This window comes from Plectropomus leopardus, chromosome 3 (genome assembly GCF_026936395.1).
Source record: "Plectropomus leopardus strain MGB_pleo_1.0 chromosome 3, ASM2693639v1, whole genome shotgun sequence".
NCBI lineage: Eukaryota > Metazoa > Chordata > Actinopteri > Perciformes > Serranidae > Plectropomus > Plectropomus leopardus.
This window is the reverse complement of record NC_142178.1, coordinates 31,237,540-31,253,448: the sequence shown is the minus strand read 5'-3', so window position 1 is coordinate 31,253,448 and position 15,909 is coordinate 31,237,540. Positions and strand designations below refer to the sequence as shown.

General features: G+C 38.0%; 1 protein-coding gene across 8 annotated transcripts in view; it reads left to right on the top strand.

The window, feature by feature from the left end:
- Positions 1 to 15,909, top strand: part of tenm3 (teneurin transmembrane protein 3) — a 496,888-nt gene that overhangs the window by 364,348 nt on the left and 116,631 nt on the right. For all 8 annotated transcript variants that reach the window (XM_088073250.1, XM_088073247.1, XM_088073283.1 and 5 more), the window contains 3 exons: positions 9,154 to 9,294; positions 14,274 to 14,357; positions 15,151 to 15,275. In XM_088073250.1, the coding sequence (XP_087929376.1) occupies positions 9,154 to 9,294; positions 14,274 to 14,357; positions 15,151 to 15,275 (350 nt within the window). The remainder of the gene's footprint in view (positions 1 to 9,153; positions 9,295 to 14,273; positions 14,358 to 15,150; positions 15,276 to 15,909) is intronic.

The following is a 15,909-nucleotide window of genomic DNA, read 5'->3' as shown; positions in this document are numbered from 1 at the left end:
TCAATAAGGTGACCCTTCCCTTCACTTTGATTTTAATCTGCTCAAGGCAGAGTGGATGCAATTAAGTTGGGTCCAAAATTAAATGTGGGTCAATGGAAATCTGTTTTATCTTACAATGTTAATATTTGGCTTGTGTAATTATAGATATTGGCAGCTCTGTAAAATAACCCTTAAAAACACCACATAGACCTAGTCTGGGTTTCTCAACTGTGTAAAAATGAGAAATATTATATCAAATTTACAAACTGATTTAATACAGTTTATCTTTTTTTTTATTTGATGGTCGTGTTGCAACCATTATTTTTTTGATAGATTTGAATGTGAAGTCATACACACTTATTCTAAGAGTGTGCCACTGAAGTCATTAATCTCTTCAACCTCCCTGGACTCACTGGAGGCGTCTGGCTAACAGCTTATACCAATCGGCGTTTGCATTTGCATAAAAGTAGTGACCCATGGGGAGTGTCCTGCTCTTTCAGAGGCTGACGAGAATACAATTTGGAATATGCATTATTTCTGGGCACTCAAATTTAACAGCTTTTACTTTAGTGGTGAAAATCTGAATTTGAAACTAGAGATGCAGCCCAACATATTTGTAAGAGCAGGCTTCAGTCCAAAAAGAAAAAAAACTAATTAGTATTAGCCTTTAAAATCCCAATGGATGCTTCGCATTCACAGCTGTAGTTATGAAAAATACTTCAGTGCTTTTCTCCTCCCCTACATCGCTTTAGCACTGTCAGGGCAGTTTGCTCCTTGTTAGATTGTGTGTGAGTGATATTCTTTTAAAAAAGCCTTGAGAGAAAGGGAGAGGGAGGAATGATAGAAAAAAGAGTCAGGGGGGAGGAAGAGTGGTATTTTTTCTAAAGGTCAACGATTCCCACAATGAACAGAAGCAATTATGATGTGAGCTCAGGTGGTCCTTGGACTTGGAGATCTCTTGCCACAGGCTAGTCTGTGAGTGAGTGTGCGGGTAAATTTGTAGTTACATGCTCGGCTATTTGTGTGCACGTGTGTGTGCTTGGATCATGGACTCCCTCATGCAGCATTGTTAGAAAGATGTTTTTTTCATTCAAAGCATCTGTTAAAAGTCCACACACACGCAGATCTGCCTCACGCACATGGATGAAAACACACCCATAAAATCCACACAGCTATTAGCAAACTAGAGATTCACAAGAGAAAAAATGAACACATAAACACATGTGTACATGCACGCACACACTGAGAAACATATACACGGGGTGCACAGGCACATGTGTTTTGTATTTCTACATGGTCTGTTACCGAGTATCAAGAGTGGGGAGAGGATATATATTAAATGACCTACACCACAAAGGAAAAAAGTCCCTAATGAGAGCACATACTCCAACCTAAAACTGGCACTTGTTATGAGTGAAAAAGAGATTATACTTGATATATTGCAGCTTGTTCCACGATTATATATAAAAAACAACTTTATCGCAAACATGGAGTATACATTTTCTTTTTACTTTTTAAGCCACCAGCATGAGAACCACATCGGCATTTCAGCTGTGCTCTCTCCCTCTGACAGGCATCAAAAGAGAAAAAAGACTCACAAACAATATACGTCACACACACGCCCCTGCCCATCCAGACCACTCGCTCCAAGGTGATAGTTTGTGAGTGGGCGAAGCATGTTTTTTGTATCTGCAGATCTCCAGACTGCGACTTTGTAGTCACATTTTGCAGCCGCGGACCACCAGTGCAACTTGCAAATATTATTCATATATGACTTGGAGATCTGTTTTTTTGTTTCCTGCTCACAGATAATAAATCCTCTTGTTTTTACAGCACAACTGTAATGATTTAAGTTTCTGCTTACTGGTAAAAGCTAAATGTTGACCTTAAGCTTCAAATTCACAACAAACATCAACACTTTCGGCCCGAGATGAGCCGGATGTAATTTATTTCATTTTTACAAAAATTTATTTACCTGTATTATTTACCTTTATTTATTATACTTTATTGAATTTTATTGTAACAGTAGTATATTTAACTATTAAAATAGTAATTTGTTTCCCTTTATTATAAAAGCGCTTAAACTTTGTTATAACAGTACTTCATTTACCTTTATTATAACAGTATCTAAATTTGTTGGAACTTTAATTTATTTAACTTTATTATAACAGTGCTTTATTTATTTTTTATTATACCAGTACTTTATGTACCTTTATTGTAACTGTAGTCTGTCTGGTCGTTAGTGGTACTTTAGAGGAGATTTAAACAATATCAAGATGCAGTATTTATCCTTTCTTGCGATATAGGCTAAGAATATTGCAAAATTATGTGAAGGCCATATCGCATGGCACATTGAAAGGCTCTTCAAACAGAACTGTGGATTCCTTTCTAACAGGCCAACATGTAAAATCACAAGCGCGTAAACACAGTGAAATAAATGTGTGAAAGGGGCCGTAGAAACATTAATTAGACAAGTTTTGCATTGTCGTCAATGTCAAATTCTGTTAGCTTATGTTATAAGAGCCCCATTCTTAAACAGCTCACATGCAAAACACATGAAAATGGACTAGAGGCTGCATGCACAGGTAGTAACACATATGCAAATATAAAGGGATTATCCAGAGGTTTTTTTTTTCTTTTCTCTTGTCACTGAATTTATTTGCTAGCCAACAATATTGTATTAACAAAGACACACACATAGGCACATAAAACCTCCCTCTGTGACTAATTGAGCCACGGTGTGCCCCATAAAACAAGACCCTGCATCGAACAAATACTCAGCGGCTCCGAGACCTGTTATACCCCATTCAGTAAAGCCATTACGATGAATGTGTCTTTGTGACTCCCACTGGGGTGTGCTGATTTTTAATGATTCTGTAAAATTCATTCATTCAAGCCGTTTTGGTCCAATACGTTCACAAAAATATGACTTTCTGCATCCACACTTCTCTATAACCACTTCATCTGATTATTGCCATCAGTGTGAGTCAGGATACGCTGCTTTATTTTTTAATCTTTCCAGGAATGAGGGTATACGCCAACATTTGCATGCATGACTAAGCTATATTGCCATGGGTCTAGTATCATTTTGGGAGCTACAGCATAATGATTTGAAACAATTAGCAGATGCTGATTCTAATCTCTGATGAGTCCGCCATGTCAGTGGTTTGTAAAATAGCTAGGGCGTAGTGTCACATAGGACTCCTAGCTCAAAGGCATAGAGACAAGTTGAATTGTTCAAATCATTGTTTCCAACATTTTTTTTTCTTTTACGAGGATGGTTCATGATTTAAGAATTGTACTATATCTTTAATTCTGCGTTTTGCTAGATGTCAACCGTCATTTACTTGTAATTTCTCAAAAAGTAATATATCATAGTAAATGAGCATTTCAAGTTTAACAAATCTACTTTTAAAGAAGTACAGTTTCTATGGTTCTGCGTCCTTAAGTTTTACTATCAAAGAAAGGACATTCTTTGCTGTATGGCTGTGCCTGCCGTATCATATTAGCTCACCTTTGCAAACAACTGGCATTATATTCAGGGAAATATTTGGATATGTAATGGCAATGTCAATTGTTTCAGGGTCAAATGATAAGTTTGAGGAAACCTGCACATTGCAGATTATTGAAGTTAGTAATCTTTACAGTACAATGTCTGTTGTCTCATACTTACACAAAGACACTTTTCATGAAGCAAGGGCTGAATGATATTTATTAATTACATCAAATTAATGAATAATGCAAAATATGTGAAAATATTAGAGTTGCTAAAAAAAAAAAACCTTGTTTCCATTTACTCATGTTGATAAAACCTCTGCTTAGGTTTAAGTTTGACAAAACCCAGCTGACAGATAGGATTAAGGTACAGTTTGGGTCTGGCAACAAAACACATTTATATGGGTAATGTTAGACACTTTGATCACCACATGTATGGAAAGGATTGATGTTATATTTAACAAAAAGGTCAACTTTAAAGGAAAGCTTCACCCCCAAATGATTATTTGTATATTAGTTAAAGTTATGTAGATCATTTTTGTAAACAAGTGATTTAATAGTTTTGCTGTTGTTAAATTCTGCCCTTTTACTAAAATTCATCAGGAATTTTCTCCCATTTTGAATTTGTCAATAACTGTGGAGGCATGCCAGAAAAAAACAGTTTTTCTTTCAAGTTTCCTTTCTGAATTCATTGTCAACGGGTGAGTTATTGATGGACAAACTGTCATTTGGTGTTGAAGTATTCCTTTCATTTCATCTGTGGGACTGGATGCAAAAAGTCTTCTGCCTGAAATTCAGATGTGCCACATAGAAATCCACCACTGCGACCTCTACCACCTTAGTTTCAGCTTTACTACATAAAGGGCACAATACTTCTTGCATTGGCATTTAGTGTTGGCAGTGGACATAAATCGTTAGGTGCAGAATCGTCCAATATAGATACAATTCTTCAGGAGACTGGAATAACTTTTCACCTCCCATGTAACAAATCAGGATGATAAAGGTGGATGTTAGACCATTTGGTGCAGCAAAATACACAGGAGAAAGAGGAAGATGATGTTAGACCTTTTTCACAACAGACGTTTTGACTTGCACAAAAAGCGCTGGTGTTACTAACAGCTGCAACTCATTTAGGTGTTCCCTGCTGTGAGGCAAACTTCCCTGTTGGACATATGCTGCATGTAAGACTACTCAGAACCGGAAATTTCTAACCACCAACTAGAAAAAGTACAAACGACCCCAATTCAAGTCCTACTTGTGAACTTGTGAAGTTCAGTCCGCCCCACCATCACGACAAAGCAGTTTTCTGACTTTTTGTATTTGGATAGGAAATAGAATATATACATACATTTCAAAGTTTAAAAATGCCGTAAAATTAAATATTTAATGGCATCTGGTGCCTCTACATTGTTTTTCTTCTTTTTCATTTATTTATGCAACAAGGCTGCAGTGCTAAGAGTTCAGTTGTATGTACACTTGCCAAAGAAACATCAGTTTGACACGGCCAGAGATGATTTTTTTTTCCTGTTTTTTTTTTTATTTGGCCTTACACACCTGAAACTCTTGGAGATTGGAAGTTGGAAGTTTCAACCAGGAAATTCCAACCTCCAACTTTAACTGGAAAGCAGCATTAGACATTTAAATGGGATTTGGCCATCATTCATGATAATAGTTACACCTACTCTTTTTCTCCTAAGTCAAAATGTCCCCCACAACCCCGAACAGTCCGGAGATGGAGTCTCATCAGACAGCATAAGTGAAAGCACGTGTTTGTGTGTGTGTGTGTGTGGACGGACGCTGGATATTGTTGGAGCTTTACATTATGTGCATTTTTTCTTCCGTCAGCATTTATAGTCGCTACAGAACAGTGTGAGTACACACGCTCCAGGGGATGAGTCATTTTCAACAGCTACACCTGTGAATACAGCAGAATGACTAAAACATTAAAAGAAGCGAAAACAGTATCCTCTGTTACGATCATAGCACACTTCTTTCCCTTAAAGTGGTGAATCAGGCCGCTGAAGTCCCTCTGTGTGATTGGGATTATCAGGGCTGAACTGGGATCAGTTTGCTCCTCTGAATGGACGCAGCAAAGGCTGACAGTGCGCACCAGGTTGTTGATTCCAGTCCGACTTTGAACACAGTAGGATAGTTCGTCTTCCATCGATCCAAGTAGTTCTCTTGCTGCAGGGATCTTTCCAAAAAAGCTTCCACAGGATGGTTTACAAAGCTAACTTCTCATCACCTCTTCTAATCCACAGATTTATTCAAAAAAAAAGTAGGAAATATTGGGGAGTTGATAGCCACCTGACACTTATTTGTATCTTTATACACTAACTGATGGATTCATGTATAGTTGACGCCAAATAAACACAACTTTCATGTAACAGGGATCTGTATGGTTTTATAGTTTTCAGTCTAACTTAGGGTTATTAAAGCCACCACTAAATTTTCTCAGAAACATTCATTTAATTCCCATATTTCCTAAAAAGGTTCTGCAAGAGAGAACCACTCTTGTATGACTGTTACCATGGCCATTAATCCTCACACACACATACACACACACATGCACACAGGCTCCTGTCGATTAGCCAGCACTCTCCCATGACCCTTTGCTCCTGTCCTCACCAGGAGGGGTTGTGGATAACGTGCTAGCACAGCACGGCTCTAATTTAATGAGGCAGAGAGGTGTGTATGTGTGTGCAGAGTCGGTGTGTGTATGTGAGTGTGTGTGTTCCCACTAAATGTTCCCAAGTTGAATCAGTAATTGGTCCTTGACACAACTCTCTCTCATATCTGCTGTGTGAGGAATCCAGTCCAGACTCCTCATGTGCGCTTCCATTTTCAACCAACAAAAACAGGTTGCTGCTTTTGATCTTTATAGCAACATTATGTCAGGCACTGTCAGGGGACCGGGCCTTCTTACTTAAGCAACATCTAACTTATCTCAGATGTAAAATAAGTGGGGATTTGCGTGTTTTATTTAACTGTCCCATGGCAGCCTGGGCTCTGTTCTGAGGCTCCCAAATGTATTTAAAAAAAGACATTAATCCTCAGTTTTGTTTGTTTGTTTGTTTTGACTGGTGTGGAAATTATCTAAAATAAAGGACATTAAATACTGGCACATGATAAAACATCACTGTATCACTAACGCTTATGTTGGTATTGGGCTTCAAAATCCTGTATTATTAAGTAGCGCCTTCTACAGGTTCTTTTAAAGGCTCAGAACTCAGTTTACAAAAGCTTTGTGAAATGCTGCTGCTGTGTTAATAAGTTTTGCGGGTTGCCATGTGTTAGGGTGAGCTTAAGCTGCTCTGGGGCCCACAGCAGAATTCAAATAGTCCCCAGTGTCCCACTGTATTAACTGTGAACAATATGCATGTATGGTACATCGCCATTTAACAAAATATGATTGTTAAATTATCTCTTCAGTGTTGTTTTAATAGTACTGTACTCTAAGTGACACTGAAAGTTGGTTTTAGGGTTTGACATAATAAACAGAAACAAACTAGGCACTTGTAAGTAGCTTTCAAAGTATTCAGCTGCACATGGGTGGATAATAAGACAATGAGCTCTGGGGCACAGACATACAGAAGCCCCCACCACCTCTTTTTGTCTTTGGTTGTTTTGCTCCTTTTTGTAGTTGGTATTGTCTCTCTTTTAGTCTCACTGTGCCTCTTTGTGACCGTTTTGCGCTGTTTGTTGTTGCTTTGCGTCTGTTTATGGTCATTTCTGTGTCTTTGTGGTTGTAAACCCCCCTTTTTTTAAGCACTGGGAGTTTTTTTTGTGTCTTTTGGAGTTGTTTTGCACTTCATTTTTGTGGTTTCGTGGCTTTGTGTTTACCTGAAGTTGTCTTGTGTCACTTTGGTGTTGTTTTGCATATCTTTGTAGTCATTTTTTATCTTTTTATGTCATTTTGTAATCATTTGAGCTTTTCTGGTCTTTTTGAGTCATTTTGGGCCCTTGGGTCAGTTCAGTAATTTATCCATGCATTGGCATTAGAACACTGAATGAAATACATTAAGCATTACACATGCAGCTTTCCTGATATGATTTGATTTTTTTTCACTATTTTTCACCATTTCTCACTCAAAGTTGATACATTGTTAAGAAAATGATTCACTACAGGAACACCCTGATAGCTGTTCTTATAAATCCAATCCAATCCAAAAAAATGTATTTACATTTAAAAACAACAGCCATTGATCAAAGTGTTGTACAATCCAAATTTGCTTTTCTGTTTGTGGAGAACATATTATTGACAGAAAAATTGAGAAATACTTTCTAAATAATGTATGGTAAACCTAAGGATTGGTTATACAAGAGGAATCCATCCTGAAATGTGTCATAAAAGTGTGAGGTTGCCCTGATATTTACTGACCATATTCATGGGCACATTCATGCTCCCATTTTATCACATTTAGAAACGTTTTTAATGTTTAATTGTTCAGTATTCTTTCCTTTAACGCCACCGTCAGAACAAATTCCCACAGAGCCTTAACTCCTATACACTTTAAATCTCCAGTTTTAAAGTAATCTTAGAAATCAGCTTCACAGACAGGTTTTGTGAATATAGAGCACTTTTCTTTGTGTTGAAGATCATTTTCCCCTTTGTGCCTGAATCCAGCAGAGTGAGACTGGAAACAGTGGGCCGCGCTGTGTAATATGGATAACTCAGTGTAAACTCAGACACCGGCCTACATTATTAAATTGCAGTGTGTAATTCTGTCCGACTGACAAGGCAAAGCAGAAAACCAGAGTCCCCTTCTGCAGCTTCATTTTGCAAAATGCCACATCAGCTCTGCAGTTCTTCACCAGACAGTCAGCATAATTCAGAATATAGGAGTGAATGAAAGTTTATGGAGGGATGTGTGGCGGTGAATAGAAATGGGCTCCGTGGGTGTGGATGTTTCTGTTCTGTTCAGTTTACACCATTTTTTTATTTTGGCCTTAGAAAAATCTGCTTACATCTCAATTGAGATGCACGGAGAAAGTGGTAGATGGCAAGTGAGGAGATGATTTACAAGCCCAAGGGCGGGCACACACACACACACACACACACACACACAGATAGAGAAAGAGACTAAACATGTAGGTGGTAGAGGTGAGTGTTATATTGTGTGATGTCAGATTAGCTGCTGGAGGCGTCCTTTGATGCTAATACACTCCACTGTATCTTTCCCTGGGTACTATGTCTGTAGGAGAGAAAGAGGGAAATTGGTTGTAATAGTTCTGTGTGGCTCTATATTTGTTTATACATTACATGTTTTAGTGTGGGCTTCAGTGTGTGTGTGTGTGTCTGTGTGTGTGTGTGTGCAGTTGCCCACCTAATTTGCGTATCTAGCCTAAGAGCTTCGTAGATGTTATTCATGATTCCAAAAACATACTGCTAGTGCTCAGTATGCCTCACACAGCCCCGAGTGTACAAGCGACCCCACACACACACACACACACACACACACACCTACACACACATATACATGTTCACATCTCTCTTCTTTTGTCTTTTAGTGACCCAGATAGACACATTTTTCATTGTTTTGTTTTCCTCTCTCTCTTCACTGTCTCATCATTCTATTCCTCCCGTCTTGATTTCTGTCTCCTTTTCATTTGCACGCTGTATTAACTTACCTGTTCCTCTCTTTCTCTCCTTATTGTCTCTCCCCTCCTCATCTCTAGCTATGCACCTGTTTGGCCTAAACTGGCAGCTTCAGGAGAGCGAGGGATATGGAGCATTTGAAAATGGAGGAGGAGGAGGAGGAGGCGGAGGAGGAGGAAGAGATACAACTCCCAACACCTTTATGGTGTCTACAGACAATGGTGAGTTCCTACTTAAACCCTTTTTTTATTCTTCTCTCTGACAGGAAACTCAATAAGGAATATGAGAAAAGTTGGCAAAAGAGATGTTTGGCTCAGTTTGAGTTCCTTTACTTAAACTAGAATTGTTCGTAAGGCAGTAAAAAGAAGGCCATTTAGCTTCAAACAGAAATATAGAAATCACTCTAGGTGCCTGAGGGAAACCTCAGCGTGCTGTAGTATTGAAATTTCACACATTCTTACACTGCAGCACTGTGGACCACCCCCTGTCTGCTAATAATTAAATTCATATGCACCTAATATGCAATTGTGATTTATGTTCCATGCCAATGCAGGAAGTAGCGTGATGTTGATTTAGTGCAGAGGTCATGTAGGTGGATAGTTGTACACGTTTGTCAAGGTAGTAGAGGCTGGGTTCACATATATCATGAAAAATCGATTCACTACGAACATATCTGCAAAGTTCATTGGCACAGAATACTTTAAAATGTTGTCTGATATGTAGATTTAAAATAAGTGCAGCTTTAGTTTCCTCCCAAAGGGTTTTACATAATCAGTGTATTTGAATTTAATTCTTCGTAGAAATGATTGCCAATAAACACTCCCTCTCCGCATCCTGTCAGGTAATTTGAACATAATCGACTTGAAATGAACACATCCTTTCACAGTATTGCCTGCGGTGTTTACCTGATATTACCATCTGCCAGTCAGCAGAGTATCAGGGGTTAGAGAGTTTCCGGCTTCCTTTGTTTTCCTGAGATGTGAGCCTCGGCTGATCTTTGTCAGATCAAGAGGAATGGTAAAAAGTAACATGTAAGCGGCATAAAAAAGTTAGCCCAGACAAAATTCTCTGCTCATGTTTTTTATGCCTCTGAGGCTGGAGGCATTATGTTTATGGATTGTCTGTCCGTTCACCCATAAAGAAGGCCTTAAGGGGATTTCCTCAGGAGTTGAGAATAAACTGATAAGAATTTGGTGGTCAAACGTCACAGTGACCTCACAAAACTTGAGGATTAATACGCTGATTAGGACAAAATTTCACACAAATGTGTAACAGGGTGATACTACACAGTGATGACATTTACATCCAAAAGGTCAACTTCACGGTGACATCATAATGTTCTGTGAAAACACTTTTCTGGTCATTACTTAATGTCATAACTCAGGAACAGACGGGGAGACATTTGGTTGAAAACTAAATTGGTGACATTAATCTTGGGTGTTCTTGAAACTGTGCTGATTGTGTAGCTTGTCTGTGCTGCTGGAGGGACGATGTGAAGATGTGTGTGTAAAGCATCTGTGTTTTAGAATTTGTAGCTGCTTTGCAGCACGTCCGTATTGGAAGCATTATTAGCTGTCATGGCGACATATGCGTCTGGACAGACATAAACTGCAACCTGACTGGCTGGCAGAGGCATACAACAGCGAGGCGGTAATTCTAGTCTGTTTTCAGTTTACTGTCACATTAACAACAGGGCTTCCCCTTGAAAGTCGAGATTCCAGTAATCAGTCGGAGACCCTCAGTGAACTGAGATCGCTTGGAGCGGTTGTTTTTTCTGTGCAGTTTACTTCAGGGGATGTTTAGATCCGTGGATTATGCTGTGGAGTGAGTGCTCTTGACTTTCATGCCACTCTTTGCTGCTCCAGACATGCAGGCAGCGGCACAGAGGGAGCGAGAGACAGCACCAAAACGTAAAGAAGTGTTGAATTTACAGCTCACAGCAAGTTAGTACCATATAGTCTTTGGCTTTTGTTGATATCTAGTGTCAGCCAAAAATGTTGTAGCACATTTTAGACCTGCTGTTTATGCCATTAGATTGTTTACTATATTACATGGATGCTGCTATGACACTGAACATCCTGCTGAGCCCATTCAGATTTCAAAACTTTTTATGGAAAACAAAACGAAAACCTTGAATATTCATATTTTACAACCAAATCCAATCCAACAGGCATAGTTCCCTTTGAAAAATGAACTGTAGTTTTTGCAAAAATTGTTCATTCTAAAATGTATTCATAAAATGAGTTCGTTGGTAATAATTAAAAACTTCACTAGTGCACAATGCACTGACAGGAATAGCAAAATAAGCATTAAAATGTAGAAAATAAAAGAAAATGTGAAAGCACAAGGTACACAGAGGTTTATTTTTATTATTGGCCATGTTGCTGCTGACATCCACCTCATATCTTTCATATGTGTTTTTATAATGTGGCTTCTCATTTATTTAAAAGTGATAGATGCAGAGTTTACTTTTATGGGGGAGAACAATATCTTTCAATTTGCTGATTGGATTTTACAAATATCCTATTTCACCAGATTTAGAGACTTATGGGGGGATATACCTCCAGGTGATTCGGTGTTGCTGTTTTTCTACCTTATGATCATGTTTAATATCTCTCTGTCAGTTCATGTTTGTCTTTAGGGGTTCTTTTTTGTATTCTGCAGCTTCTACTTCTAACTAGATTTCTCCTGAGTGGGCTTAACTAGTTTGAAGTTACAGCAGCCGTTGAATTAAACTTGAGTGTCTCTAAAATGATACTCATCATCATGATCATTATAAAAACCTGGAATTATCTGTTGGTAGATTCAATCAGTGGGAAGTACTGTCTTAGAGTGGCCTATTAACACCTTCAAAATGCCCCTGTGACTGACTTTAACGCAAATGAAAGTACACAAGTAGCACTGTAACATGTAGAAAATACTTCCATGTACGTACACAGACGTAAGGAGACATGGTCACAGTGTCTTTTGCTGAGGTTTGTTCCAATACCCAGAAAGAACCAACTAAGCAAAGCACAAAATCTTTACGTACACTCAAGCCCACATGTGCTAAAAATGTTTGTGATGACTAGAAGCCACAGCGTAGACCTTGGTCAGCTCTGTTTTTCTTCTCATAGAGTTACACAGAGTTAGAAGCCAACACACACACCTCAAACTGAGCCAGCTCTGTGGGTACCCTGTTGTTATAAGTGATGTCCATGACACAACTTTGAGTGGTGTGTGTCGTAATGGCGAGGATGCAAGCTGTGGCATCAGATTTGGTTTTCTTTAAAAATGTCGGATAGCTTGAGTATTTATTTTCTCTCAAAACATCCCAGACCTGCTAACTTTTTTTCATGAACAACCCCCCATTTGCCAGGTGAACTTGATGCAACTCCGCTTTTTTAAAAGATGATTGACACTAAATGAAGAGTACAAGACTGATGGCAGCTTTCCTTCTCAGGTCAGATTGAATTAACTTAGACAACATGCGCAGAACAAGAGCAGAATAAGTTCTTACTCTCCTGAACATCGTTAGTCCTCAATTGCTTTTGCAGAACTGAAAAACAAAAATGGCCTACTCCTGCTATGAAATTTGTGTGTGTGTGAGAGAGAGAGAGACAGAGAGAAAGCAACAGGGTATCAGGAGTTACAAGCATTACAGTAGAATTGTGAGAGAAAGAGAGAGAAGCCAGTGGAGTGTTAGAAATAAAGATGGATGTGTGGCCTCCGAGCTGGGCTTGAAGACTTGTGTCATATGTTGCGGCTCATATTAGTGTAACAAATGCGCTTAACGTCTAGACTGTCATACACGCACACACACACTCGTCTGAGTCAGTGTTGGTTTACCGCCAAGACTTAAGCTGTTGAAGTGGAATGTTATGAACAGGAAAGGCCTATGATATTCTAAACTTTGAACAGAGGTGGAACAATTCCAGCTCCACGATACACAGCCTGGGTAGAAACTTAAGAAATAAATGCAGGTCTATTTGGATTCAATCACAGTGACAAAGGTCTGGGTCCCTACTAAGATAATTGTGAGTTAAGTGCTCTATTTGACCATGACCAGAACTTTACTCTAACTTTAACCAAATGAAATAGAAACTCGTGCAAACCCATGGTTTACAACTCAGACTAATAAGCCAGCTGATGTTGCCATTGATATCCAAATCAATGATAAAAGCAGATAGATTATGAAGAAGGGTGCGTTACAGTTTGAATATTTTGGAAAATGCATGATCATCAACCGAAAATGTCTTTCTTGTTTAGGTTAAGAGCCACCAGGCACCTTTGTGCAGACACAGCCTAATCCGTACAAGCACTGAGCGCAAAGCAAGCCTTTCCAGGGACTGCACACTGAGACGTGATTTCATTTGTCTCAAGACTGTGTGGCAAAACGGTCCCCAGGATATTACACATAAACCAGGACAATTCTGACCTATAGTATAACCTAGCACGAACATTAACTCTAAAACTTGGGTCATCCTCTTTTTTTTTCCTTTTTTTTTATGCTGCGTTCAGATGCATTTCACAAGCTAACATGTCCCGAAGATTGCAAGAAATTAGTAAAATGTGACAAGAAAAGCTAAATATTAGTTTTAAAAAAGAAGGGAGGATTTTTCTTTTGATTTTTCTCTTGTTTCTTTTATTTTTGGTATTGCTGTTTTATTTTACTTTCTTTATTTTGCTGATGTTTTGTTCTTATTTTCAAGGAATTTCTTGTCGCCAAATCCCCATGTTTTCGAAAGAAATCAAACCAATTTGCTCTGGTTTAAAAGGGTTAATGTTATGCAGGAAAGCATACGTCCACATGTGCATTTGATAAATGATAATTTTGTGGTTTTCATTATGTATATCTCAAAACCATTTTCAAAGTTAGGCCCAGGTTTCAATTCAGATCATTTATAAGATGTTTAGTTGCATAATATAAAACTTTAATGTCCCCATGTGATAATTGGGTGATGTATTTATTATTTATTTTTATTTTAATGATTGTTGTAAATAATGTTTTTGATAACATGTAATTTTGAAGGATAGAAAAAAAGAAACATTTCTGCAGATTTAAGCTCTTTGGTAGAGCTAAAACTCCTGTTCATACATGATTTTATTAAATGATATTATGACAGTTGCAGAAACACTATTGCGCTGATGATACAAAGAAACTCAATTAGTGACATTTCCTGAACTCCATTTCATCTGTTGTTGCTTTTTCTTTTCATAGGTAAAATGTTTCTTCTAGAGAACAATACCATAGACACAGGTGAGGTGGATGTGGGGAGACGAGCCATACAAGACGTTCCTCCAGGTGAGTTACTCTCACACATGCACACGCAAAAGCTTGTTATGTAACTGTGAACAAAGTGTAAAATTCCTATAAATAAACTCATGAAAGTTTCAGTTTATGAGGTGCACCAGAAAAAATAATGAAGCCTAATCCAACAGTCCTGCAATAAATCCTCCCTTTGATTGGTTATAATTTACTGTTTCTGTTTCAACTGTTTTAGAGCTGCTGTTTCAATGGCTGTAATAGCCATGAGTTATAATCATTGAGAATGTGAAGTTGAAATTAAGGATTACTACTCTGTAGCACTGACAGCTTGATCAATACTTCAGCAATGACTTTTAAAGCTTTTTGATGGTAGTTTTTTATATTATGACATTATTATTTACATACTTTTTGAACCTCTGATAGTAATTATTCAGTGGTTTTAAAGATTAAATATTGAGCTGTTTGCTATAGAATTTATTCTGACGATTAAAGCTTAAGACACATTTATGAATAAACTTTGTCAGTATACTAAATCATGCCAACAGTCCCAGGAGATGAAAATAGATAGGAGATGAATAATCAATGCCAACAAAGCGACACAGTAATGCTACAAGGTTTTAGAGAGAAAAAGTAAAGTGATAATCTGATGTTTGAAATATGTGCAGACATGTGGGTGTTGAGGTATCTCCATGACTTTTTTATGTTGTTGTTGTGGAAGCATATTGATTTATAAATGTTGTATAGAGTTGAAATTCTAAATGAGTATCAAGGAGTGTTGAAATATTTAGATTGTTGATTTTGACTCCTGTTTGTTTGTTCTTTATCCAAGGTGTGTTCTGGAGGTCTCAGCTATATATCGACCAACCGCAGTTTTTGAAATTCAACATCTCCGTTCAGAAAGATGCTCTTGTTGGGGTGTATGGACGCAAAGGCTTACCACCCTCACACACACAGGTTGGTTACACGAACACATGCATGTGCATGCACATACAACTGTGTGCTCATTTATTTATACAGCTGAAGCAAGTGATAAGAGAGTTAGTACAGACTAAACTTTTACCTGGCTTAGTTTATGGAGTCTGACTGCCCTATCAGAAACCTCTTTACGTTAAACTGTTGGCAAATTAACATGATGGTGTTATGTCAGTGTGCAAGTGTTCAAATCATGTCGCAATGGCAGCCTTACCAGGTTTGACTGACTGAAGCTACTACTACTACTACTACTAATAATAATAATAATAATAATGATAATATTAAAAGATGTTATTATTATTCTTGTTGACATTATTATTATTATTATTATTATGTGTATTCAGCACTTTTCAAGCTTTCTAGATTAAAAGATTTACAGAATAAAAAATGAAAAAAGTCTGACACCTCATGTTAGTCCCTCTATATAACATGACATGCAAAAATTAGGAACATACTGCCTACTGGAAATGGGATTAAATCACCAGCACCAGCATCTGTAAACCATGTGGGCATACAGGGGAAACCGTTGTATCTGTAAAAAAGACAAACTGAAGAAAGCTTGTGCAAATCAGAGAGAATTCCACATTCATGACAGGTAAGTGTGAAATAGGTGCCA